A 24,513-nucleotide genomic window follows, 5' to 3' on the forward strand; every position below is an offset into this window, starting at 1 on the left:
CTCCCCTCTAATGGTCTCTCTCTCTCTCAAATAAATAAAGAAAATCTTAAAAAGAAAGAAAGAAAGAAAGAAAGAAAGAAAGAAAGAAAGAAAGAAAGAAAGAAAGAAAACAACTGACCATACTTGTTGTCAAAGATTAAAATCTGAGCTTTTGAACAAACGTGAGAATTTCCGCAGGCTTGATCCGCCACCGTGGCCTCAACAGCTTCTCAAGACTCAAAGACTTTTCTGATGACATGTGTGGTGATGTGAATACGTGTGACTTTTTGATCATGGATCAGGAAGTATGTCATCATTGGGAAGCTCAGCATCACCCCCTCACTCAAGTGATCACTCACTGATAGATGCTTATATCTTGTGTGTGGTACGGTACCCATTTGAAGTGCCAATGAGACCAATGGCTTTGTCCACTGTTAGCAGAGCACAAAACCCTCATTGGATGAACTCTGAGACACCACGCTGCAGCAGATCTCTACGAAACTACCGTTCGGTGGGTTTGAGGATGCCACTCAAGAAAAATACCTACACTCATCTAATACAAGGCAATCGATACACTCCTCCCTTTTCCTCATACTTATCTGAGTGATGCCAGATTTTCAACCCAAACAACAAATCGCAATAGCCTGACTGAAGGAGCAGAGATGAGAATTTAGCGGTTTTCTGTAAAGTCAGACATCAAAAAGTTTTTTATTGTTTGTTTTTGACGTATGGAAAAGTTTTTGCAAAAATGTAAAACAATGCACTCCTCACTCAAATCTTTTTGTTTGGGAAAATGCACCTATTTTTCATTAAAGTTTTTTTTTAATGTTAATGTGCAATGGGTTTATTGCTGTTGTTTTAAAATAAATTATTGAGGATTTAAATGAGTTTTTGGCTTTAATTTCTGGAACAGTAAATACCTACAGAACTAACCCACATAAACAAGAACTCTTTGGGTCAATTTTGTAAGAGTGAAAGGTGGTCCGGAGACCAGAAAGATGGAGAAATCCTGTCATAAAAAAATAAAACAGATTTACAAACGCAGATCTTTAGTGGAATGGTATATAATGGCAAAACTGAAAAGAAAAAAAGTAGAAACAACTCAAGTGTCCAATAGTCAGAAAGTGACTAAATACACTACAGTGCCTCCATTTGCTAGAACATTATGTAGTCATTAAAAATTATGTTTTCGGAGAGCATTTATCGTGAGAAAATGCTCGACACACTCGTCACGCTGTTAAAAATGGGGCAGAAACAAATGTTCACAATCACGTTTCGGTAATGCCTTGATTCTCGGGGGAAATCAGGGGAACTGAGCGGGGGCTGAGGAAATCGAGAGACTCCCTGGAGGGCTCCCATGGGTTACAAGCTCCCCAGCACATTTTAGGGCTAGAGGGCAGCTCCGTTATGTTTAAACACACACGACACGACTCTTTCTTGAACAATCCTTCCAAACTTCTGCCTTTATACTCACGATGTAAGTAAGACCAAACTCCTAAACCTGGCATTCCAGACTCATCCCCAAAGAAACCGAGGAATCTTCTACACCTTGTCCTCCCCAAACCCAGTTCTTGTCTTTGCTTTGATGTCGTAACCCGGGTCTGATGTTCCTCATGTTGGCTTGAGTTCCTAGACCTCTCCCATTCTGGATAATTCTGGTCTCATCCAAACTCAAACCAAAGACAGGTGCAGGTAGGTAGGGTACCACCAGGGAGGAAGTCCTGGGGGCTTGGCGTTCTCCTGCAAATACCGCAGGGATGCCGGCTGTTAACAAGTGTCACCCAACATCTGCTGCTTACTTGGTTTGCACATTTATTCTCATTCTCCTCATTATGGGCATATAAATCCCTTTTCATGCCCCAGCCTCCTTCTGCCCACATCTGTCGGCAATTTACTCACCACGTGCCGTGGCTAGGAGGAAGTATCTTATTTATGACTTTGTAGGATGCCAGGCAGGATGCTCGGGCCGGCTGAAGGTGCCCACTGCTTTTCGGGAGCATTGCTGCCTTGAGCTTGGATGGGCTCAGGGGCTCGAAGGTCTGGGCCACCCTAACAGGAATCAAGAGACCAACAGCTCCAGGCAAGTCTGAGGAGGTGTGCCAAGCCCCCTCTCATCTGGCAATCACTAAGTATATGCACTAACAGCACTAGGCACTGGGCCAAGCACTTTATATCTCATTTAACCCCCCATGACAACCCTCAGAAACAGCTACTGTTACTAGCCTCAATGATAAGAGAAACAGCTTTGTTCTTGTTACCCTCAGCCAGAGGACTACGTAGTTCAGAGAGGGTAAGGAATGTGCCCGAGGTCACACAGCTAGTAAGTGGGGGAGCCCGAACGCAAACCCAGATCTGGCTCCAGAGTCTGCCGTCCCCGTATCTGAGCTAGGATGGCCTCCCGTCTCTCCTGTCCGACCCAGCTGAATCCCCAGCGGGAAGGAGAGGTGTGTTCGTGTAGTGGAGAAAGTTTCTGACTCTGCTGGTCATTAGTTCTGTAACCTTGACCAAGTTATTTCACCACCCTGAAGCTCATTCAGGTGACTCCGTCTGTGAAAGGGGGTTAATCCTGGTAGGACTGGGGTGAATGATAGATACGGGCTAGCACACAGCACGTACTCAGTAAAGCTTCCTATCATGAATACTGACACGTCCTTATTGTTGAGGTTGTTGTTTACAGAGGAGCCCCCACATCTGGCAGATACCTGTGTCCCTGGGTGACCTTTGGTGACAGATAAGACACCTTACAGCCCAGAGCAAGGAAAATATGCCTGTGCAGCTGTGACCTGTGGGCCAAAAGGAGAAGGATGCACATGGTAACCAGCTCTCTGCCCTCGTGGACATTGCCTCACTTAATTCACCACTACTGTCCCATCACTCAGGCCAGGAAACTGAGGTCTGGAGACCGTAGGCAGTCTGTCCCAGGAGCCGGGGAGTGGTGGAGTCAGTGAGCGTCTGCTAAGCCCCCTCCCTATTCCTTTGCGACCAGAAAGAGCTTAGGTAAGAGGTTCTGTTCCCCTTCTAGGTCCAGAAGGGCAAATGGGGGTGAGGATTCTTGCCCTAGGTAAGATCATACAAGGCAGGTTCCCCTGACCTTGGAAAATACACTGGCAAAGGTGGCTGAGACAGCTTCGGAGGCAGTGCCAACTCTCCACAGGGTTACAAAGCTTACGGAGACCAGACAACATCAGCTCACACAGCCCCGGGCCCAGCGACACTTCCTCGGGGAGATTCCCGCCACTTGAGTCTCTCTCTATCCTGAGGGAGGAGGGGGTGTCAGGAGCCCCTGCAAACTGGGAAGCTTGCACGGATCTGCCTGGACTCCTGGATGGCCGCACGAAGAGGAATGTGCGTGTGCTGGGCACGGTGACTTCCCAATTATGAAGCATCAGCTGGACCACGGCACGTACAACCCACCTGCTTGAGCCTCAAGACACTGCTGGGCGACCCCACCGGAAACAAAACCCCAACACGAAAGGGTGCCTGGTAGCTAGCCCAGGACACCCTGCGAGGAACTCCACGTCCTAGCTCTCCCCGCAGGCTGGCCAGGCCTGAGCACCACACTTTTGCCAAAGGGAATCCCTGGCTCTGATTCTGGCTCTTTCCCTGGGTCCCTGAGGCCGAGGGGAGCAGAGATGCCCACCAGCCTGAAACGCTCCTTCTGATGGTGACAGGAGACAGAGACGACTTCTTCAAGCTGCCGCTCTGTCCTGAAGTCTCTTTCCGAGAGCAGCCTGAAATCAACCTAAGCAAGAAAGCTGCTCTGGCTTCTGAAATGAAGTTTCCAGAGTATGTATCATTCTAGGAAACCTAAGTGGAAAGCAGGTTGCCAAGCTGGATTGCCTTTTTCTTTTCCCCAGGAGTATCAAAGGCAGTAACGGGGCCTCAAGAGAAAGCTTCGTGTCAGAGTTCTCTGAGCACTGTGAGAGGGGACTCCCCCAACTTTTCTCGAATCATCTGAGACCCTTCCCAAAGCCCGCGGCATGTGGGAAGGTGGCTTCCAGGAGAGATGGGTATCAGCCGCCGCCGAGCCCCAGGCCAGCTCCGAGGAAGGCCGGCTGCACACGAGGGCCCACCGGCCACGTTTCCTACAGCAGCCTGTGGTGGCCACATGGAGGTTCTGGTGGGCCAGCTCTGCAAGAAAGCACCTGGCCGCCCATCCCGCTTCCTCCCCCGTCTTCCCGGAGGGGACCCCGGACACTGCACTGAGAGGAGCTCCTCCAGGCCAGCCACGGAACAGGGGCCCCAGCCCCTCCCCGAGAGGCCACCACAGTGAATGAGAGTGGCACGTGGCGGACGGATGTGTCCTCCCGCAGAGAATGCAGCGCCTCCGCGTGGTCCCATAACCAGAGGTGCTCAAGGACCTCGACAGTGCCAGGGAAGTGGAGCCCAGCGGCTGGGTCAGCAGCCTGGTCTAGCAGAGATGCCGCCTGCCATTCATGCCCCAGAGGGCGGCGACCCTGCGTGACCGTGCTGGAAAGTCTGTGCTGGTCACAGGGACATGGGAATGACAGAAGCTTCTAACACGCGAGGCAGAATTCTATCAGAAAAGGGACAGGGCAGCTTCAGCTGGGGGTCTAAGCCCCGGGAGACCCCCATGTCCGTGCCGCTCCCCCTGGAGAGGAAGGACCCTGGTTCCTCGGCGCCCCTGTGGTCCAAGCCTGAGTCCCAGGCAAGGGAAGGGAGGAAAGTGCCACCAATCGTCACTTAGTCACTCACCCTGCAAGGCTTCTTTGGCTCTGGCTAGCTCCTGCTCCTTCTGGGCCAGCTGGACCCGGAGCTCGGTGGCCGAGAGGACCTCGGAGGACTTGCCGCCCTGGGACTCCTCCAGGTCCTTCGTCAACATCTCCTTCATCTGGCGGAGAAGGTGGACCTCCTCCTGGAGCCGAGCCACTTCTTCCCGCAGGAGCACTAGGGGAGAAGGGCACACGGTTAGAGGAAGGGAACACGGGCTCCTGCTGACTTGCTTTTTCTGGGGACCATTCCGAGGTGCTTTGGCTTTTCCCGTGTGCTCTGCATTTGAGAGCTTTCCTCGTGTGCACTGGGGAGAAAACTACCAAAGCTGTTAACCTTATTCCAAGAGCCCCAGCCCCAGTCCTGCACCCCACCTCCAGTCTGCAGAGCCTGGCTTGTGGGACCACCCAGCATCACCACCCCCCCGACCCCACCCCATTCTCCAGGGCTCTGGTGCTGCTGTCACTGCACCAAGAGGGGCCATTCCAACGGCCAACATCATATCCCTCTAATGGGCAGGAACTAGTGTGAGAACGAAAAGGTGACAGGAGGTGGCGTTCCGCTAGGAGCCTGGAGTGCCGAGTTGGGCTTTACACGCACTATCTCATTGAATCCTGCGAAAACTACCTAGGGCAGCTCCCACCATCAGCTCCATTTCCCAGATGAGGGAGCTGAGGCTCAGAGAGATTGAATCATAGAGTTAGAGGGCAGCAGAGCTGGGATCTGAACCCAGACTTGGCCAACTCCAGAGCCTGAGCTCCCAGTCTGACACTCAGGAAACAGTCCCCAAAAGGCACACCTGACACATGTCACAGAATGCAGAGCCTTGAGGAACCCAGCACCCTCCCGAACCGCAGCCCAGAGCCGCCACCAGTAGCCCCACCCGCCCCCTCCGACCTTCCTCCCTCAGGCCACCCCTCAGCCCCGAAGGTGTAGACGCCGCCTGGCTCTGGGCCGCTAGGAGAGCTTCCTCCCCTCCTGGCAGGTCCCTTCCTGCAGGTTTGTCCCAGTCCCGCTACCACCCCCTCCAGAGACCTAAATCCGTCCCCACCCGACAACCTGAGCAAAATCCTGATCACTGTGGGAGACCCACTGGTTTATCCTGTCCCTAGGCCCAGCGGGCGCCACCTTCCTGCAAGCAGGCCTGGTTACACTGTCCTGTCCCGCTTGTTGCGGGGTCCGAGGTGCCCTGAACAGGGTGTGACGACATATGGACCCCCACAAGCCATCTCTCCAGCCAATAAGAGTTCATGGGCATCTGCCCTATGGGAGACAGCCGTCCAGGCACTGGGGACCCTTGGGTGAATGTCACAGACAGGTCCCGTCCTTGGGCTGGCACACTCCCAGACTCCACCGTGAACACAGGCCTAAGGACCACAAAGCCACACCCTGGGAAGGCGGGCCATCTGCAAGGGAGTGCCGGGCTGCTCAGACATCAAGGGGCTCAGGAATGGGCTGCGAACTCCCCCAGTCTCTCAGCAAAACTGGAGCGCGGGAGGTCGACTGTGGGCGCTCGCCCCCCTCATTCCAGTCAAACATATGCAGGCTGCCTACACTGCAGGCCCCGTGTACGGTGTCCAGAAGGGAGAAAGGAGCACCCTTGGCCTCAAGAAGTCTCCAGGGAGTAGAAGCAGAACATACAAGTAAGCATAACCCAGATAGCACTGCATGGACTTGGGGGCACAAGGACATTTGAAATGGGCCTTGGAAGACGCACGGGGTGGTAAGCAGACAAAAGCAGCAGCCAAGACGAGGAGGCTAGAAAGCCAGACGAATGGATGGAGGGAGTGAATGGGTACGAGATAAGGAAACCTGGAGAGATAGGCCAGGGTCGGATTATAAAAGGTCTTAACCCTGACCACCTCTCTATGACCCCAGCTCTGCACAGCTTCTTCAGCGGTACTGAAGACTCTGTAGTTGTCATCCTTGTTCCCTGCCACAGACTGGATGTTGCGTCCCCTCAGAATTCATGGGGAGCCCTAATGTGGGATGGTATTGGCAGGTGCAGCCTGTGGGAGGTGATGAGGTCATGAGGGTGGCACCTTCATGAGTGGGATTAGCATCCTGATAAAAGAGACCCCAGAGAGCTTCCTCGTCCCTTCGACCACTTGAAGACACAGCAAAAAGATAGCTGTCTAGAAACCAGGAAGAGGGTCCTCACCAGACACAAAATCAGCCAGTCCAGATCTCAGACTTTCAGCCTCCAGAACTTTGAGGAACACGTGTCTGTTGTTTATAAGCCACTCAGTCCGTCCCGTTTTTGTTACGAGCCAGAATGGACGATCTGCTCTCTTCCATCAATTCTCCCTCGGGTCTGTCCCCACTCAACTGTCACCAAAAGTCTAGCTCACAAGAAGGTATGAGTAACTGCTCACATGCCTCATTTACATTTACCTTATGGTACAGCAGAAGATGAGTCTCTTTGCATTTGTTTGTTGGTTTGTTTAGGGATGTGACTTCTGGGCTTCCTTACACCGCCCCGAGGGCGCCAGTAAGGTTGACTACTATGTCTATGGCAGGTGGCAGAGAATTTCAAGTCGTCGGCTTTGAATGCAGTCCCGGCCAGGGACCGACTCTGACGGTGAGTGAGCCCCGTCGTCCCTCTGGGTCACCAGGATCAAACAAGCTACACGGGGATAATGCCGCCAGCTGGGGGTTACTGGACTTGGGGTGGGGAAGCAAACAGCAAAGCCCACCATCGTGCACAGCTAAATCTGAATTTCAGATAAACAAATACTCTTTAGGATATGCATGGCCTAGATATGACATGGGACATAAACTAAAAATTTATTCGGTGCTTATCTGAAATTCAAATGCAGCTGGGCGTGCTGTGTTTCACCTAGCAACGCTACTCCCACCCCACGGGGAATTCTGGCACCATGACACGGGACAGTCACGAGCCAGGGCTTCCTTTGCCAGAGCACCTCAGAGGAGGAAGGTGGTCAAGGGAAAGACCGGTCTGGCCCAGCCTCCCCTGGACCCCTGCATTAAGATGAGAGCAGAATGCAAGAGGGGGCCGGGTGCCCCTGTCCTTGGCCAACAGTGGCAAAGGTGGATTTTTCCTGGGCTCCCCTTTCTAACAGGTGCACCTGACACCTGGGCCCCGCCCCTGGAGTCGGGCCCTGAAGCAGCAGGAGGGCGGGACCGGAGGTGCGGCACCTGCAGGAGCCAAGTCTTAGGAGACCGGGCTGGAAAAACAACTTCATGGAGAGAGAGAGGCTTGTTGGAGCTTACTAACCGCACCTGCCCTGGCTGGGGGTGCAGTCCCAGATCTTGCACACCGTGGATCCTTCCAGAGGCAGAGACGGGGGACAACCCTGGGACGGCAATCACAGAAAGACTCGCAAGACTGCAGCCCGTTTATGGGCTCTGGGACCATGGGCGGGCACGTCCCCTCTCTGGGCCTCAGAGGCCTGACCTTAAAATGGGGGTGAACGGAATAAAGGAGACAGATGTGTAATGTAAAGACAGGCTCGGCAGTGAGCATCGTGCGTGTGGGCCACCGGAGCCACAACTCCCCTTGCCCTCTGCGCAGAGGGGACTGGCCACGTTGCTCAGAAACAGCAAGGAAGCTGGAGTTGGAAGATCTGGGCTTGTGCCTCAGGGGAACTGCTACAGTGCTGTGTGACCTTAGGCAAGTCGGTGTTCCTCTCTGGGTCTTTCTACGCTTCACGAATCTGGACAATTGCTACTGATTGTCCATTTCCTCCATGGGTGGGAGCAGGGGGTCCCTACTCTAGCCTACACCTGCTGCGCTGCTCAGGAAGGCAGCGGCTGGTCACCGGTGGCTATGTAAGTGTAAATTAATTAAAATGAACAACTGAGTTCCTCAGTTATACTGGCCATGTCTCAAATGCCTGTGAATAGCCAGTGGCCAGTGTTGGACACTGCACACAGAGACCACTCCCCCGCACTGCACGGAGTTCTGCTCAGTGCTGGTCTGCAGGGCACAGGACACAGAAAGAAAAGCAGAGAAGTGGTATTTACTAAGCACCCGGTAGAGCACAGGCCCACAGACACCCCGACATAAGGAGCCTTTTGCCCATGGCCAGAGAGTGGCTAGGAAGGAGCCACCATTTCTGGAGAAACCACCCTGGCCCTTGCCCACAGAGGGGGGATAAAGGGAAGATAACTGTGTACCCGTCTGCCGATGCTGGGCAACCCCATTGCCCTCGGACCTTGGGGCAGGGAGGCGGGTTAGTAATAAAAGGGGCTGGTACTAGAAATGCCACAGACTTGACAGAGCTCTCGGGGCCAAGGAAGCCGGAAGTAAACGTTGCCTGGGAGACAGCGGCTCTCCTGCCCCAGGGGAAGCCACCGTTACCAGGGTGCTGCTCTGGAGGGGGCATACCCACTCAAAGGTGGCAAAGGGAGCCAGACTCTGCTCTTCTCTGTCTAGCACATTTCCTTTTGTTTAAAACAGCAAACATTTCTCAGCTTCCCTTGCAGCTAGGACTGTCCAGGCGACCCGATTCTGGTGGACAAGATATAGGAGAAAGCCCCTCAGGTGGACTGTCCGTTAAGAAAAAAGGGCTTTGCCCCTTCTCTGCCTTCTTGCCTGGAAAGTGGACTTATGGCTGGAGCTGCAGCAGCTACTTTGTAACAAGGAGGCGATGTACACGGAGCCAAACCAATCCAAGAGGGGAGAACGGACCAAGGAGCCTGGATAGCACAGCCCAGCCCTGCCCCTGCATAGAGACCTAGAGCAGCACCAGCTGGGCAGGGCTGCCTGGGGTAGGAGAGCCTCTGATTTCCCTGCTGATTTCCCACATCACCAGAACCAAACCAATGTAGCCCATAGGACAGGCTGAGTCTGAGCTCAGGCAGCTGCTAAGGGCCCCTCAGCTGTGGCATCCGGGAAGCCGGGAGGGATGTGGAGGAATCCACACAGCACAGAAGGGAGGTGGCAGCTCCTGGCCCTGGGGAAGGGCCCTCAGGTGTGACAAGCCTCTTCCAGGCTTAATTTTTGTGAGCTCACAAGGGCAAGGGGCAGGAGAAGAAGGAGAAAAGGAAGTTATTTTCTGTGACTGGAGGGTATACCCCAGAACGGCCTGAACACGGCTACTCGGGAGCAAGCACCAGCAAGGACTCCCGGTGAGCTACACGTTGCTGAGCCTTCCGGAGTCGGAGTCAAAAGTCTAAGTAAAAATAGCACGATAGTTACTGTGTATCACCGTGGCCACTACTCCTTTCCTAACGCTCCTTGTTTCAGGCTCTGTTGTATCTAACACGGCTTAACTAGTTTACTCTTCACCGTACCTGATGAAGTAGGTCCTGTTAGCATTGTCCCATTTGACAGATGGGGAAGCTGAGGTCCAGGAGTTCGGTGATCTGGCTAGGGTCACGCAGAGTCAAGAGCAGAGCCAGGGTTTGGTCTGGGTGGTCCAGCTCCAGCCCCCACACTGTGGAACTCCTACACTGTCCTACCTTGCAGGGCAGGGCAGCAAAGTCCGTGGGTGATTGAGCGCAAGCCCAGGGCCCACGCTGACTCGCCTTGGCGGATGACAGTGGAGACAGGTGTGCCCTCCAGCAGGGTAGAAGCTTGCTCTTACTTCCCGTGGTGGAGTTGGGTGACAGTGACCCAGCCATTCTGCGCACGGTGCTCCTGCCCTACACCAGGGGACCGGTCCCCATGCAGCCCCCGGAGAAGGATATGGACGCGGAACTGGCCTGTTCGTTTCCACAAGAGCAGGGGCTCTGTTCTGCTCACACCCGGCATCCAGCACCTAGCCCGGTGCTGGACTCTCGGAATAAAGGCGCTGAGCACAGGGCCGAGGCAGAGGTAGGATGGGCAGTTCTGGGGTCACCCAGCCTGGGCTCCCCCACTTCCCAGCTTTTTGACCTATGAGTAAGTGACTTCTGAGTTTATCTGTAAAATGGAGCCAAGACCAGGCTCCGGGGCCTGTGGTAAACATTAAACAAAGCAATCATCTAAGTGGAAACATTCCGGAAGGTTCTAAATGGGGGTCATATGTAGCTTGTCATGATCATTCTTACAGAAGAGGGCAAACTTTTCTGATGTCCCGAAGGAAGGCCTTGGCCTGGGTAACTGCCGAGGCCTGGCCCAAGGGCCCCTCATCCTAGGACGGCGGATTAGATGACAGAGAAGGCCGAGCCCCCGGCCGGGGCGTGAGGGAAGGTGGGCGAGGGCAGGGGCTCTGGGTGGAGGCCGGGCTGCGTGAAGGGAGTCCAGCCTGGAAGGGGCTGTCCCTGGTGGCCCCCAGGGGGACACCTTGCTAAGCAGCCAAGCCCGTGCCTGTCAAAACTCGCCAAACTCAAACTGTACATGTAACACCTGTGTGTTTCACTGTATGTAAATTATACCTCAAGGGAAAAAAGATCCAAATACAGCAGTAACATAGTTTGGATTTTCCACTAAAAATTCATTTTTATAGTCCCCACCCCCACGCCCAGATAGAGACTCCCCCACCCCAGTCCCCTGGCCTCAGCAAAGGGGAGCAGGGGTCCAAACCCTGTGGATCTGGAAAGCTCTGTGGCTGACCTCTCTCCCCTGCCACGAGGCCTGTGTCCCAGGAAATGCCAGGGTGCTGCCTCAAGCTACACGCACCCTGTGGTAAAAGTCAAATACCAGGAGAACTCCCCCACACTGCCTCTGGCCAAGCAGAGGTCCCTTCCGGATGACAGATGCTGAGCACCCCACAATTCCCTTCTGGTCCAAACACCGTTCCTTGCTCACAGAGACAATGGCTGACGGGGGTGCCGTCTTCTGAGCACCAGCTCTGTGCTGGGCGCCACACGCTAGATTACAGGTTGCATCTCCCTGGCTGCTCGCAGCACCCCACTTAGGATTGGACACTCTCGGGGGGGCATGGGGTCAGGCCCAGGTCGGTGGGCTCTGAAGCAATGTGCCCTGGGACTGCCCAGCAGCGCCCGTCAGGCTGTGAATGCTTAGTCCCTCCTGGGCCTGGGGCTGCCACTTGTTTTGTTAGGGTGGGGCTTATTCTAAAAACTAGCAATAGGACTGCCCCTAGAGGAGTAAAACAAGACAGCTATCATGATTCCTATGGGCCGATCACTCTCAGACCCAAGGCTGAAAAGTAATAGGACCAAATGCTCAAATGCGTCCGAAGAAGCCGGGAGCCAGTGAGAGGGGAATCCTGAAAAAGCAAAGCCCACCACCCAGGGCGGCAGGGACGGGGGTCTTCACCAACAGTCTAAGCACACCTCCTTTGTGTTCCTGCCTTTCTGCTGGGGGAAGCGGATGGCAAGGAAGGTTCCAGTGTGTCCAGCTGCAGGGCTATCTTCCCTCCCTTCTGGAATTCCCTCACCAGCATCATCGTGGTGAGAACAGATGCCTTTTTGAGCTGCTCACACATGCCAGGAAGGTTCCAAGTCTTCATACACACTAATTTTCAATCCTCACAACAACCCTGGGGGGTGTACCCATTTCACAGAAACTGAGGCCCAGAGAGAAGAGAGAACGTGTAGTTGAACCCAGGTGGTCTGGCCGCAGAGCCTTCGCTTCTGGCCACTGAGTTCTATGACACCTGTTCTCCTGCGGGCTCAGACTACAAACCACCCCCCCGCCCCCCGACCTGGAAGGCACAAGCCTGATGTTTTCTAGTTGTCCTGGCCTTCTAGTCCTCCTGGGTAGTGACCACTGTCTGCATCCTGTCCCCACCCTGAAAGGCCCAAGATTGCAGATCCCCAGCCTCTTGGTGAAGCTGACTCACTTCCGAGTGGGGCCAGAAGCCCCGGATTCAGATAGCCCAGGGCAGCAGGCGACAGCGGTGGAAACAGCAATGTGACCCTCGGTTCCAGACCCAACCCCAAAGGGTCCTTAAAGCTCTGTAAACGACAAGAATGCCACAGGGAAACCTGGCCTGTTGGTCTTGAACGCTACGGTTTGCCTTTGGAGAGAGAAATCCCCGAAGAGCAAGGGCCTGGGCAGGGCGCCCTCAGGGCCATGCCTCTGGTGCCCCCCACCCCGGGGCCTCTGGGACTGGTGAGGAGAGCCTTGGCGGCATCATCCTAGGCCCCCGCCCAGGCTCCCTCCCTGCCTGGTCCCTGCCTTAGGCACGGTCAACAGCCCTCTTGCGGGACTTCTGCAGACTCCCCTCTCCCTCCCTCAGTCCCCCTCGCTGGTAGAGACAGACCCGCCGAGCCGGAAACAGGCCCAGCGGTGGGCAGGCAAGAGCCGGGACTACGGTTTGCCGGAGACATCCGTGTTCTCTGGGCCTTTGTCATACGTCAAGCCTTGCGGGTGTTGGGGACACAAGACGGCGCTTGCCAGATACGATGAGATTCTCAAATCTCACCCGGCCACTCGCTTCTCCCCAGTATTACTCCCCAGGCCGCGCCAGGGTCTGAGAGAGCCACCTGGCAGTCCCGACTACAGGTGGGGGGAGGGGGCACCGCAGGCTTCCAGGTGACACAGCTTTTGTCTTCCTCTCATATTTCACAGTAATTGTTTTTTCCTTTAGGTACTGTTTAATCCGACCCGTAGGGGCTGTTCAGGGCTGCTGCTGGCCCATAAACAACCTTCTAGCCAGACTCTCCTCGGACCCCCGAATGCGAAGCTACTCCTTCCGCCTGGCCTTGCTGCCCACAGGCCTGCGGTTTCCATGGGAGTGCTCCCTATCTCAGAAATCTGATTCTCTCCAGGGATTGGGGGGGGGGCGGGGGGGGTCTGCAGCCTCTCATCCACTCTCACTAAGCACTGACTCAGCAATGACTGTGTGCCAGGCACCGGTGAAGGGGACCGGGTCACAGGCTCAGAAGCAGGGACACCCCAGGGAGGGGCAGGGATCGCAGACCTCCCACACACAGTTGCCTCATTCTCGGGCAGCACTCGGCACGAGCCCGGCGCTGCAGAACGTGCTCCTTGAAGACGGCCTGGCCTGATCCCTAGAATTCGCCATGTGCGGTCCTCGCCTCCTGTGTCCAGAAGGCCTTTCTCAGCCTGTGGCTTGATGCTGTTGGAGCACTGACAGTCAGCAGGAACCTTGTGGTCCTCCGGGATCCGCAAAAATCATTCAGCAAGTGATTCTAGCTGTTCGAGGGATGTGAGCCTCCAAGTACACCATCTGGCTAGGAGCGGGAGAGGCAGGCATTCTCCTGTCACCTGAGTGGCCAAAGTCCCTGAAGGGCAGTGGCAGCAACGACTGCTCAGTCCCAAAGCCCGGTGCCCAGGTCTCCTTGGTGGCATCCAGGAGCCTGCTGCTAGCTGCTTGCTGGGCGGGAGGGGGGAGAGAAGGGCCGGCCTTGCCCCAGGGCTGGGCCACTGTCTCTGGTGGGTTGACCACAGCTGCCCAGGGATACCCTCTGGTGCAAGAAGGAATCTTAGCACGCTTGTCAAGCTCAGCTACAAAGTCACCACTTCCTCTGGAATGCGGGCTCATCCCATGTTTTCGAAGTTCCTCGTGATCCCCTCCTGGATTGGGCCGCAGACATTTCCGTTCTGCTAACATCCAAGCCCGGCTCCCCTTCCGCACCACCCCCCCCCGCCCTCGGCCCCGGCTCCCATCTTTTTGACACAACATTCCCATTTCCCTTTGGAAAGCCAGTCTTAGGGTCTGTGGTTCCGGCCTGAAAATGGGACCCAGTACGGCCAGTGAGAGCCCTGAATCATCCCGGCCACTGTGATTGGCTCAGGGGATGGTACATGACCTAAGTCGTCCAATCACAGTCGGTGTCTGGCCTATGCATCCCTCCTCAATGATGAGCACGGGAGGAAGGAGCCCAAGGATGCTGGCAGCTGTCTCAGCAGGGAGAGGGGAGTCCAAAGATATAAAGACTGGATTCAGATAATATACATGTCCTAGACCACACCCCACCTGAAGCAAGGATCTATTCCTGGACATGAGCAAATACTTTTTTAAACCAGTCTGCGTTGTGTTTTCTATCCCTTCTAACGGGAAAAGAATTCTAGTAAATTGCTTTTGAGAGAGATCGTTTTCAGGGCACCCAGCATCCCCACAAACTTAAAGGTCATCTGCCATAGGATGGACACTCCAAGCTCTTTCAGGAACTGGACGGGCAGATTGGGTACTGGAGTTCACCTGCACAAAACCGGTGAGCACCTATCCCCTTGGGTACTTTAAGCCAAGCTGACCTCTGCAGTGAACAGTCCCTCTGGCTTGAACCCTGGAAGGCACACATTTTCAAGGTCTGCCTCAAGGCCATTTCCTGCCCAAATCAGCCTTTCTCCTTTTATCCCATGCGGAGGGGTCCGTGAGCACCAACCCCACAGCCACTGGGTCTCCTTCCTTCGCCTGAGGGTTCCAGCTCCCGTTCGGGTGCTGACTTATGAGCCTGGCCCTAACCCTCAGCCCACCAAATGCTCTTGCCAAGCCTGTGGGAGCAGGGCAAGCATGCTCCCCATTTTGCACAGGGAGAGACAGAGGCCAGGACACGTGAACGAGCTTGTTCACGGTCACAGAGCTGGTTCAGGTGCACAGCTGGATCCCAGCTCGGAAATCTGAATGACTGCAAAGCTCATGTTCTTAACTACGGGACTAGGCTCCCAGCCCAAATGCCGTGCTGTGTGAGTTCCTCGAGCTACATGCCAGAACAAAGAGCCTGACAAATGGGTACAGAGAATGAATGATGCCTTACTTCGAATTTTGGTGAAATGTCTGGGTCCCCCATTCTTGGCTCTTGTAACAGGCTTTACCCCATCTCGAGGCCTGGGTCCTAAAGGAATGTATCTAGAAGAGGATAGCAAGCGTTGGCACGGCCTTTTTCCCTCCCACCTCACCCCTCCTCCCCCTTCACCACCTCCAGGGGAAAAAAATTTCCAAAACATAAAGGAGAGGGCGTGGTACTGGTTACACCCACCAACTCGGGACACAGTCCGTCCGTCCAGCCAGCACAAAGCTCACTGCACAGCAGGAGGAACCAACTTGACCGAGGTCTTGCCACCGCAGGGGACAGACAGCCCAGCTCTGGCTTTCTTTCCCACCCGAGTCTGAGTCAGCAGCAAAACACCTGCCTCTCAGTTTCCTTCCCCACCCATTACCAGCATGTACAGCGTAGACAGAAGCTGCCCGTCCTACTGGTCGGCGAGCGGGCTCTCCTGAGTCTAGCTCCTAGTGGGAGAGCTACCTTCCTAAGACAGGGGGAAGAAAACCAATTTTCTCTCAATTTTATACACAGTCAAACTGAGGCCCAGAGGAAGGTGTCTGGAATTCACCTTGACTGCTAAGCCCCCGGCTACTACGACCTGGAAACCAAACTGGAAACACGCTTTGACCCGAACATTCTGCTCAGCCAGTCTCAGACATCCACTCAGGGGTTAAACGCATGGAAATGCGGAAGGCATGCCGGAGGCCCCCACACATGTAAACAATTATGCAGAGAAGAGAAGTGGGCGACCAGGGCCCAGCCAGTGGCTCTCCTAAACGCCACCACCACACACGGGTGGAGGGTCTGAAATCCCTGCATTTTCAGATCCGCACTGCAAACAGATCTGGGCTTTCAGGAGATTTTAAACCAAGTCCAGACGGTAGTCTGAAACGGGGGGTAAACCTGGAGGACTCCCCGTCTCAAAGGTGGCCTCAGAAGGCGACCAAAGATGGGCGGTTCCTGCTGTGCACGGTGTGACCTCTGTGTCCCTCGATTTCCTCACCCGTGAACGGGTGGCCGGGACAGTTGAGAGCAGCGGTCCTGGGACCAGATGCTGGATCGAATCCTGGCTCTGTCCTTTTGTAGCTGTTTGGCCTGTAGGTCACTCCTCTGTTCTCATGTGCAGAACAGATAAATAATAATAGTACGCTGTGCCGTTCTAGGAGTAAGAGATAAAAAGCTCCAAGAAGGGGCCCGGCACTGCACACATGTTGGCGGGCCGCTCTGATCCCATCACAGAGGATGGCTGGCCCCGCGGAGGGGGGTGGAAAGGAAGACAAGGGAGAGAGCATCTTGGGCTCCAACCACCCCTTCCCCCCTCCCCCAGGAGCCATCCCCGCCCATCACTTGGCAGGAGGGGCTGGAGGCCATGGAACCTACGAGCACAGCAGGGCAGCACCGTGGAACGCGTTCCTGATTATTCTCCAGCCCAACGGAGCAGCTGCTCCAGGAAGAAATAAAATATGCTCTGCATACTTTAAATGTTTCACTTATGAAAACTGGGAGGGCCGCCTTTCTAAATTGTTCAGCAATAAAGTCAGTAACGAGCACCGTTCGCTGCTCTCGTGCTGGAGCCCCGGTCCGGGAGCCTGCTGGTGGTGGGGAGGGAGGGGGGCAGGCTGGCCGCCAGCATGGAGCCCGCTGGGCCTTCTAGAAGGCGCCATCTGGGATTTCTCAGAGGGGCACTGGGAGCACATCCTGGTGTCCTAATGTGAAATTGGATCCTCCCTCTGGAAGCCAAGCCCCGGGCAAGCTGGGGGGCAGAGGGGAGGGCCCTTCCGGCCTGGGACATTTTCCCACACTCCAAGGGCGCCCCCGTTTCTAGCCAATCGAGTTAATTGCAAAATTACCCTGGACTGAGAAAGAGCAGGCCTATCCCACCAGGGACTGGTTCACAGGAGACCCTCCTACGTGGTCTCTAGCGTGGCTGGATTTCAACAACCTGCTGCTGGCAGGCCGGGCCCAGGGCTCCGCATGCCAGAGAGCGGTGGGGGGTATGGAGGGCTCTCCGGGCCGGGCACAGGTCCAGTGCAAACCCCCGCCGCAAGCAACCTCAGAGGGTGGCAGATACCCCTTTACAGAGGGCAGCACTAAAGCACAAAGGACCTGTCCCAGGGCTCAGACCTAGGAAGTGATGGACCACAGTCACCGGGTCCCCTGGCTTCCCCATCCAGTAGGTCTTCGAATGCCACAGAGCCCCCCAATCCCAAATCCTGACACATACAACTCAAAAGCAAGGCACACTAACCAGAGAGGCCAGAGGGAGGCCTGCCTGGCCCGGAACGGAATGGCGTCTTTCGCACAAAGGAGGCTGTGCTTTGGCCTGATGCTGCCGAGCTGAACATGGCACTTTTAACTTTTTCTTCAAAAGTGCTCTCACTTCTGTTATATTTTTCATCCTAACCTCCTGCGAATATGACAGTGGTGGGTTTTATTGTCCTCGTTCAGGGCGGTACACCCGAGGCCCCAGGAAGAGCTCCTCGCCTCAGCCAGTTCGCCCGAGAGTCTGGGGGTGCGCGAGCCCTGCCTGGGCCCGGCTGCTCGCCTCCTTCAGACACCCCCCCCCCCCCCCCCCCCCCCCAGTGCAGACTACCAGGTGCAGACTTCCTCTCTGGGCTGCTCTGTCCATTCCTGTCCTCCTAGCCTCCTCCCCAGCCCCGCCATCTATTTAAAGGGCTGAGGGGACCCATGAGCCAGATTAGTCCATCCTGGCCCCAGAGGCCTTTGTGGTAATGGATTCCTAGACATCCAAGCAGGGGGCCAACAGGGCCCCCCACAATCATCAGGCTACAACCTTCCCACCAGGCTACAACCTTCAGGACTAAAAGTGAACAAACCTGATTAGAAAAACACCCCCGGGGGCACCTGGGTGGCTCAGTGGGTTAAGCCTCTGCCTTCGGCTCAAGTCATGGTCTCAGGGTTCTGGGATCAAGCCCCACATCAGGATCTCTGCTCAGCAGGGAGCCTGCTTCCGCCTCTCTCTCTGACTGCCTCTCTGCCTACTTGTGATCTCTATCTGTCAAATAAATGGATAAAATCTTAAAAAAAAGAAAAGAAAAAGAAAAGCACCCCCGCTTCACTTGGGGGGTGGTTTCAGCAGTATGGGCTGCAACCCAAGCACATAATCAAGGCAGAAAAATGTGGGCTATTTTGGGGTGAGAACAACCTTGAGTCCCTAATGTGGTCCTGACGCGTCTGTGAAAAGAACTGCTTCCCCCACAGGCAAACTCGACCCCACACAGAACCTGCATGAAACCTGCCTTTCGGTTTTGACAAATGCTAGCTGAGCACCTCGACTGCCGGTCTAAATGGCTAGAAACATCACAGGGGTGAGGCAGTCTGGGTTGGAGTCCCAGCCCTCCCAGAACTTTCCCGTGCCTCAGTTCCCTCCTCTGTAAAATGGGACAACAGCAGATCCCAACTTATAGAACATTATGAGGGTGAAATAAGTGACTGTCCTCGTACAGGGACTACACACCAAAGAACTGCTTGGCACAGGCCAAATGAAACCTGCCTGCTGGTTCCCTCCCCCTCCTGGGAGCCACTGCCTTCTGGTTCTGAGACCAGCCCCTGCCTGGCAGCCTGGTCCTGGATCCCCGGGGGCTTCTCCTGGAAACTCCTGGCCCGAGCCTCCTGCTAGAATATTCTCCACGGACAGGTCTCCAGAGCTGCCAGGCTGAGTGGCCCACGAGATCCTGATCTGGAAGGCCCAGGCCCGGGAAGCCCCCTCTCTCTCTTGCCACCCACCACCCTCACTGTCCTGCGTATGAACAGAAAAAGAAAGAGATGTAACTTGAACCCGGGCTTTGAGCTGCGGCCAGCTTGCCACCAAACACCCCCCCCACCCCCCAACTCCCCCCTTCCGGGGCCCCTCCCCCCGCCCAGGCTGTCTGGCCCACTCCACCAACATCTCGCAAAGGTCAAATGCTGATTCCACTCTGCGTGCTGCCTCTTGGGAGAGCAGAGGAGAAAACTATTCGAAAAATGTAAATTGAAAAAACCCCATGGCTCTCCACCTCCCACCCCTCCACACACACAGTCGCATACGTGCGCGCGCTCTCTCTCTCTCTCTCTCTCTCTCTCACACACACACACACACACACACACACACACACACACACACGGCCGTACCCAATCCCACAGAACACGTGACCACGTCCAGCTCCTCTTAAAAGAGGTAGGAGGACAAAGAGACGAGGCAGAATGTTCACCAGTGGTGACGGACCCCCCCACCCCCACCCCCACCCCCACCCCAGGCTGCTTTCCTTGGAAGAATACAAAGGACCCTGCCAACAAGGACATCTCTGCAGACCACCACCCTCCAGGTCCTCCCCAAGCACCGCCTGGCAGGACGCACAGGTTGCGGATCCCGCCACCTAGCATGGCCCTGAGCTGTGCTCCCGGGCCCACGTGAGCTGAAGCCAGCCCAGGGCGCAAGGCCAGCGCAAGGACGGCCTTAGGTCAGGCCACCCTCTCCCCATTCCCCCGGCACAGGACCGTGCTCTCTTTGGCCAGAGATGCTTTCAAGACCAAACATGCTTTTCCTTGAACTCTCTCCTCCCCATGCCCTTCCTTCCCCCACTCCCCGGGGAGGATATGACACCCAGTGAGCAGGTTCTGGCTCTGGCTGCTTCCGGCCCAGCGTGCGCTCGAATCAAAGAATGAATGGCGTTCAGAGCACAGACCCTGCCTGCCTGTGACCGGTGTGGAGGGGGCCCAAGGCCTTTTGCTGGTCTCTACATCATAGGCTAAGTCAGCCTCCTCCGGCCCTACCCTCTGGGGCTGAACTTCTAGACCTTTTCTCTTTCTTCTTCCAACTCCACAAACTCCAAGCCTGGAATGTCCAGGCCTTGGGCTGGGACCTCTTTTCAGATGCATCTGAAGTCGTCTGATCACTCGGGGCTGCTCGAGGGGGAAGGAGAACAGACATGCGTCCTTGGGGTGTACAGAACCGGCAGGGTGGGGGATGGTAAAACACAACACAACACAACACAACACACAGGCCACTTTGTGCTTCCGCCGTTGGACAAAGCAGCAGAAAGTAGGCCGAATGCAGTGGCCTAACGAGGAGCAGGTGTCTGCATTGTAATTTGACTTGTAGTAAGAAGCAGCCCCATGTCCTGTAGGCATGCTGCCGTGACCCCGGGAATTACAGGCTGGTCACCAGCCAGGACAGTGAGGTCACGCCTTCAGGGGTAGATGGCACATACCTGCAGATATTTCATGCACCGAAAATTAAAAAAAAAAAAAAAAAAAAAATCCAAGGCAAGTCTGGTTACTCCTCAGCCATAAGAAAGCTTATGGCCTAGGAAGCTCAAACCCAGGAGGCCAAGGGATGAGGGGACGGCACCTCTCTGGTCCTCTGGCAGGTCAGTACGGCATCCAGCAATGGCCACAGGCAAGGCCAAAGAGTGTTCAGCTAAGGTCCTTTCAGTAATCATGAAAATTAACCCAGGATAACCCGACTGCCCAGGAAGTCGTGCCTGCCCCCAATCTCCGGAGAAAGCTGTAAATCTCCTTCCAAATGAGCATTTTCTACAGGTGCACACCTGCGGAAAGCTCATTTGGGGGATGTAGGGGGAACACCAGACTCCTAACCTGGGCTGGCCTGGCTTAGAAGGTAGGCAGCAGATTCAAACATTTCTAGGCAGACACTCAATCTCCTTTGTCAACTGGTCTGCAAGTAACGTATTGTTTTTCTCCTCCACCTCTGTCTTCCTCTTTCTGTAATCTCTTGGCTGCATGAAAATGTTCGCAGGACCTCTTGGCAAGCAGCTGTTTATTTGGCCACAGACACTGCTTACGGACCACAAAAGGAGAACGTGAACTTGTCACTGGATGTGTTTCGGTTCCTTTTGATCTAGGGGCTGTGAGTGGTGCAGGGAAGGCTGCTGAGAAGGGGTAAGGATGGTGGCCCAACTGCACAGCCCTGACCTAGGCTATTGTCCCGGCCCTGCCTGTCCTAATGGCATCCCGTGGAGTCTCTAGCTGCCTCTCTCCCCGCCTTGCTCCCAGTGGGTACCACTGAAGTCTTCAGGCTCCTGCTCAGTCCTCCTGAACAAACATCAGGAGAGCCAGGAACACACAGCTCAGTGTGGGGAACCCTCTGTTGGAAGGAGAGATGTGAGGCTGGGCAAGCTCGGTGGACCAAGGTGAAAGGTGTCCACCTGCCCCCTACCCCCAGCACGATCTGGTCTGTCCCGACGGGGAAGAAAGACACCGGGGGAATGAAGCTGGGGTGCAGGATGGTATATGGGATCCTGTGCCACGGCGGCTGTCTTCCCATGTCAGAGGGGCTCTCGCGTCAACAAAGTGGATTTAGTGTAAAAGATCGTCACACAGTAGGACATGGGCCAGCGGAAGGATGCTACAATGATACTGACTGTTGGGCCCCACAAAATGGTGAACACTTACCACTGATCAAAACCTACAGGGGCTGCCTTGAAAGGGAGTGAGTTTCCCATCCCGGAAGGCATCTCGGCTTATGAGGACTGGACATGATGAGTCAGTTTGTTGTCCTTACCCCCAAATTCTCTAAGTCAGCGCCCCCCCCCCCACCATGTGGAAGGAAGTGGCTTCACAGATCAGGGATCCTGCCCACCTGCCCAGATGCAGCGGATTGGGCCAGAAAAGTCACCTGATGCAGGGTCTGCTGAACTATTTATTGGTCAGGCAGGGACCAATCAGATTCTCTCTCCCCGGCATTGACGGGATTGCAAGCATGGAACCCAGGCAGGGGAGTAAGGCCAGGGAAGGCAGCTGGGGGGAATCCGCGGGTGGAGAGAGGAGGGAGGTGGGATGGACAGGGTACTGCCCAGGCTCCCAGCGTTCATGTCCGGACCCCACATGGCTGGTCCTGGACTTCTCCAGGTTGCCTGCCGCGTCCTCACCACAAGCCCTGCTCAGACTGGGAGGCACCTTCTCACACCTGAAGCACCAGAGCATCCCTGGCCGGACACGCTGCAAGCAGGAGCACAGCCTCCCTGCAGGATGCGGGGCTGGGCCAGGGCTCAGCGACTGTCACCGGAACCTGGCATTCCTGAGGCTGCTAAGGGAGGGGGGTGTTGGTCAAGATCCAGGACTTCCCCAAGGCCAACTCACATTCCCTCTCACCAGGGGGTTCCCGCATGGCCCGGGCTCCCCAAGTACTTCCCATCATCACTGCTCAGCACAGTGCCCTGACCTGACCGTATGCCACAGACAACAAGGTTCAAAGCTCCGTCATGGCCAAGAGTCTCATGTCCCAACAGGCAGAGAGCCCGGTGGGCATTCACGATCACATGCACTCATCCGATCCTGTGGGAAGATGCTTCCAATACTGCCAATGCCAAGCCCAGGTTTACTAAACATTTTATTATTTGCAACCCATTTGAGATGGCTTATTAATAAAGCAGCGCCTTTACTTATTAAGTACCTACTGCATACTTGGCTGTGCAGGGTGGATTTCATCATTTCCATGACAGGATGAGGAACCTGAGGCTCAGAAAGATAAAGCAGTTTCCCCAAGAGCCCTAGCGGAGGCTACCCACAATTTATCAGTCTCTGACAAACTGCTGCCGGACACCTGCCTCCGAGTGGGGAAACAAAGCCCTAGCAGATGCAGCCTCCAGAAATTCTCCCCTGACAGGAGCTTACCCCGCCCCAACGACCGTTATCTCCCACTGATCATTGATCCTAGACTTGTGCTATGGGGGCATCTGTCCGGGGAGCCTCGCATCTCTCCAGCACCCATTCTGGTATAAAACTAATACAAACAATGTTTACTGATCACCTACTATGTGCCAAGGTCCATGCTAAAGACTGTAGAAATCATCTCATTTAATCTCCATGAAACCTCTTCTAGGTAGTGATAGCCTCCCCAATTTACAGATGGAGAAACTGAGGCTCAGAAGGATTAAAGAAGCTTGCTCAAGGTCTGCACTGTTGAACCATCTGCACACAGGCAGTCTGGTGTTACAGCCCTGAGCACTTGGTACATGACTCTGATGTCCCTACAGTCAGAGCCCTGGGTCTGGGTACTTGCGTTAGTGGGGGAGCTCACTTATGCTCCTCCATGGGGCAGATACCCAAGGAAATGTGGAACCAGCCTCTAACAATGACAGGCACAGAGGCAAGCTAACCATCCCTTTCTCTAAATTCTTACCTTCTGGCTGCCCACTCCCTGCTTTGCTGTGAGAAGGTAGCATCTGTCTGCTGGGTATGGTTTCAGGTCATCTCTAAGGGGAATCAATCAGTGCTTTCCAGGGAGATGGCCAAGCTCTACACAGAGAGCCTGGAAAATCTGACTCCCAGTGGAGAGGTTGAGAGAAGCCAGATGCCATCTGGAGTGCCCAGGGGCCAGCTGCTGCCACTGACCTCAGTGTGCTCAGCAACATCAGGGATGCGGCAACAGGCTGGCAAGGGGAACATCACATCATGCATTTATGCACACCCAAATCAACCCCACCCAGGCCCCTGCTCAGGAAGCCAACAGAGGCAGGCTCCTTCTTTAAGCCCATCTGGGACAGGTGTGACCAAAGAGGTACACACAGAGGGATGTAAAAGGAAGGGTCCTAATAACATATGACTGGGAGACTGAGAAGGGAGCTGAGAGGTGGTCCTTAGAGAGAAAGAATGAATGATTAATAGAAGAAAAAACAGAGCTCCTCCACATGGGTGTAGAAGAGGTCCCAGCCCATAGTAGCTGCTCAAGAAAACCTGCAACATCTTTAACTGACAGGGTCTGCATCCAAGGCTTTCCTTTCAACCTCATGACACCTAGCGAGGGGCATAGACATGCACCTGCTAAAGGAATCAGCTCACACCCCACAGCACTCAGCTCCCACATTTGCCTTGGGGCTTCCATTTCCAGTCCATCCTCCCTGACTTTCCTCTGGCTAACATCCAACTTGGGAGTTTCCCTGGGGGCTCACAACCCCCACCCCAACTAACTCCAGGACAGGGTGCAGACCCAGACCAGGTGATTGGTTCAGAGCTGTCACATGATTACAGCTAAGCCAATGATAATCAGTCCTTGGATTTCTGGAAATACTGATAGTGAAAGACTTTCTGCCCTGTGATCATAGAAAGGTAAGTGTGACTCAGTTTTGTGAGGGGTCACTTCTGATACCAGAAAGGATAACGCCCAAACAGATGAAAAGAGAGCTAGGAGATGACATCATTTGAGCACCTGGATGCAGCTATGCCTGAAGCTAGCTTTATCTCTGACTATCTCAG

The 24,513-nt window shown here is 54.9% G+C and overlaps 1 protein-coding gene across 4 annotated transcripts in view; it reads right to left on the reverse strand.

Moving 5' to 3' along the window:
* KAZN (kazrin, periplakin interacting protein) overlaps positions 1–24,513 on the reverse strand; it is a 1,027,640-nt gene that overhangs the window by 106,108 nt on the left and 897,019 nt on the right. For all 4 annotated transcript variants that reach the window (XM_032360798.1, XM_032360799.1, XM_032360801.1 and 1 more), the window contains one exon: positions 4,696–4,887. In XM_032360798.1, coding sequence (XP_032216689.1) covers positions 4,696–4,887 — 192 coding nt within the window. The remainder of the gene's footprint in view (positions 1–4,695; positions 4,888–24,513) is intronic.

The sequence above is a fragment of the Mustela erminea genome, chromosome 10, assembly GCF_009829155.1.
Source record: "Mustela erminea isolate mMusErm1 chromosome 10, mMusErm1.Pri, whole genome shotgun sequence".
Lineage (NCBI taxonomy): Eukaryota > Metazoa > Chordata > Mammalia > Carnivora > Mustelidae > Mustela > Mustela erminea.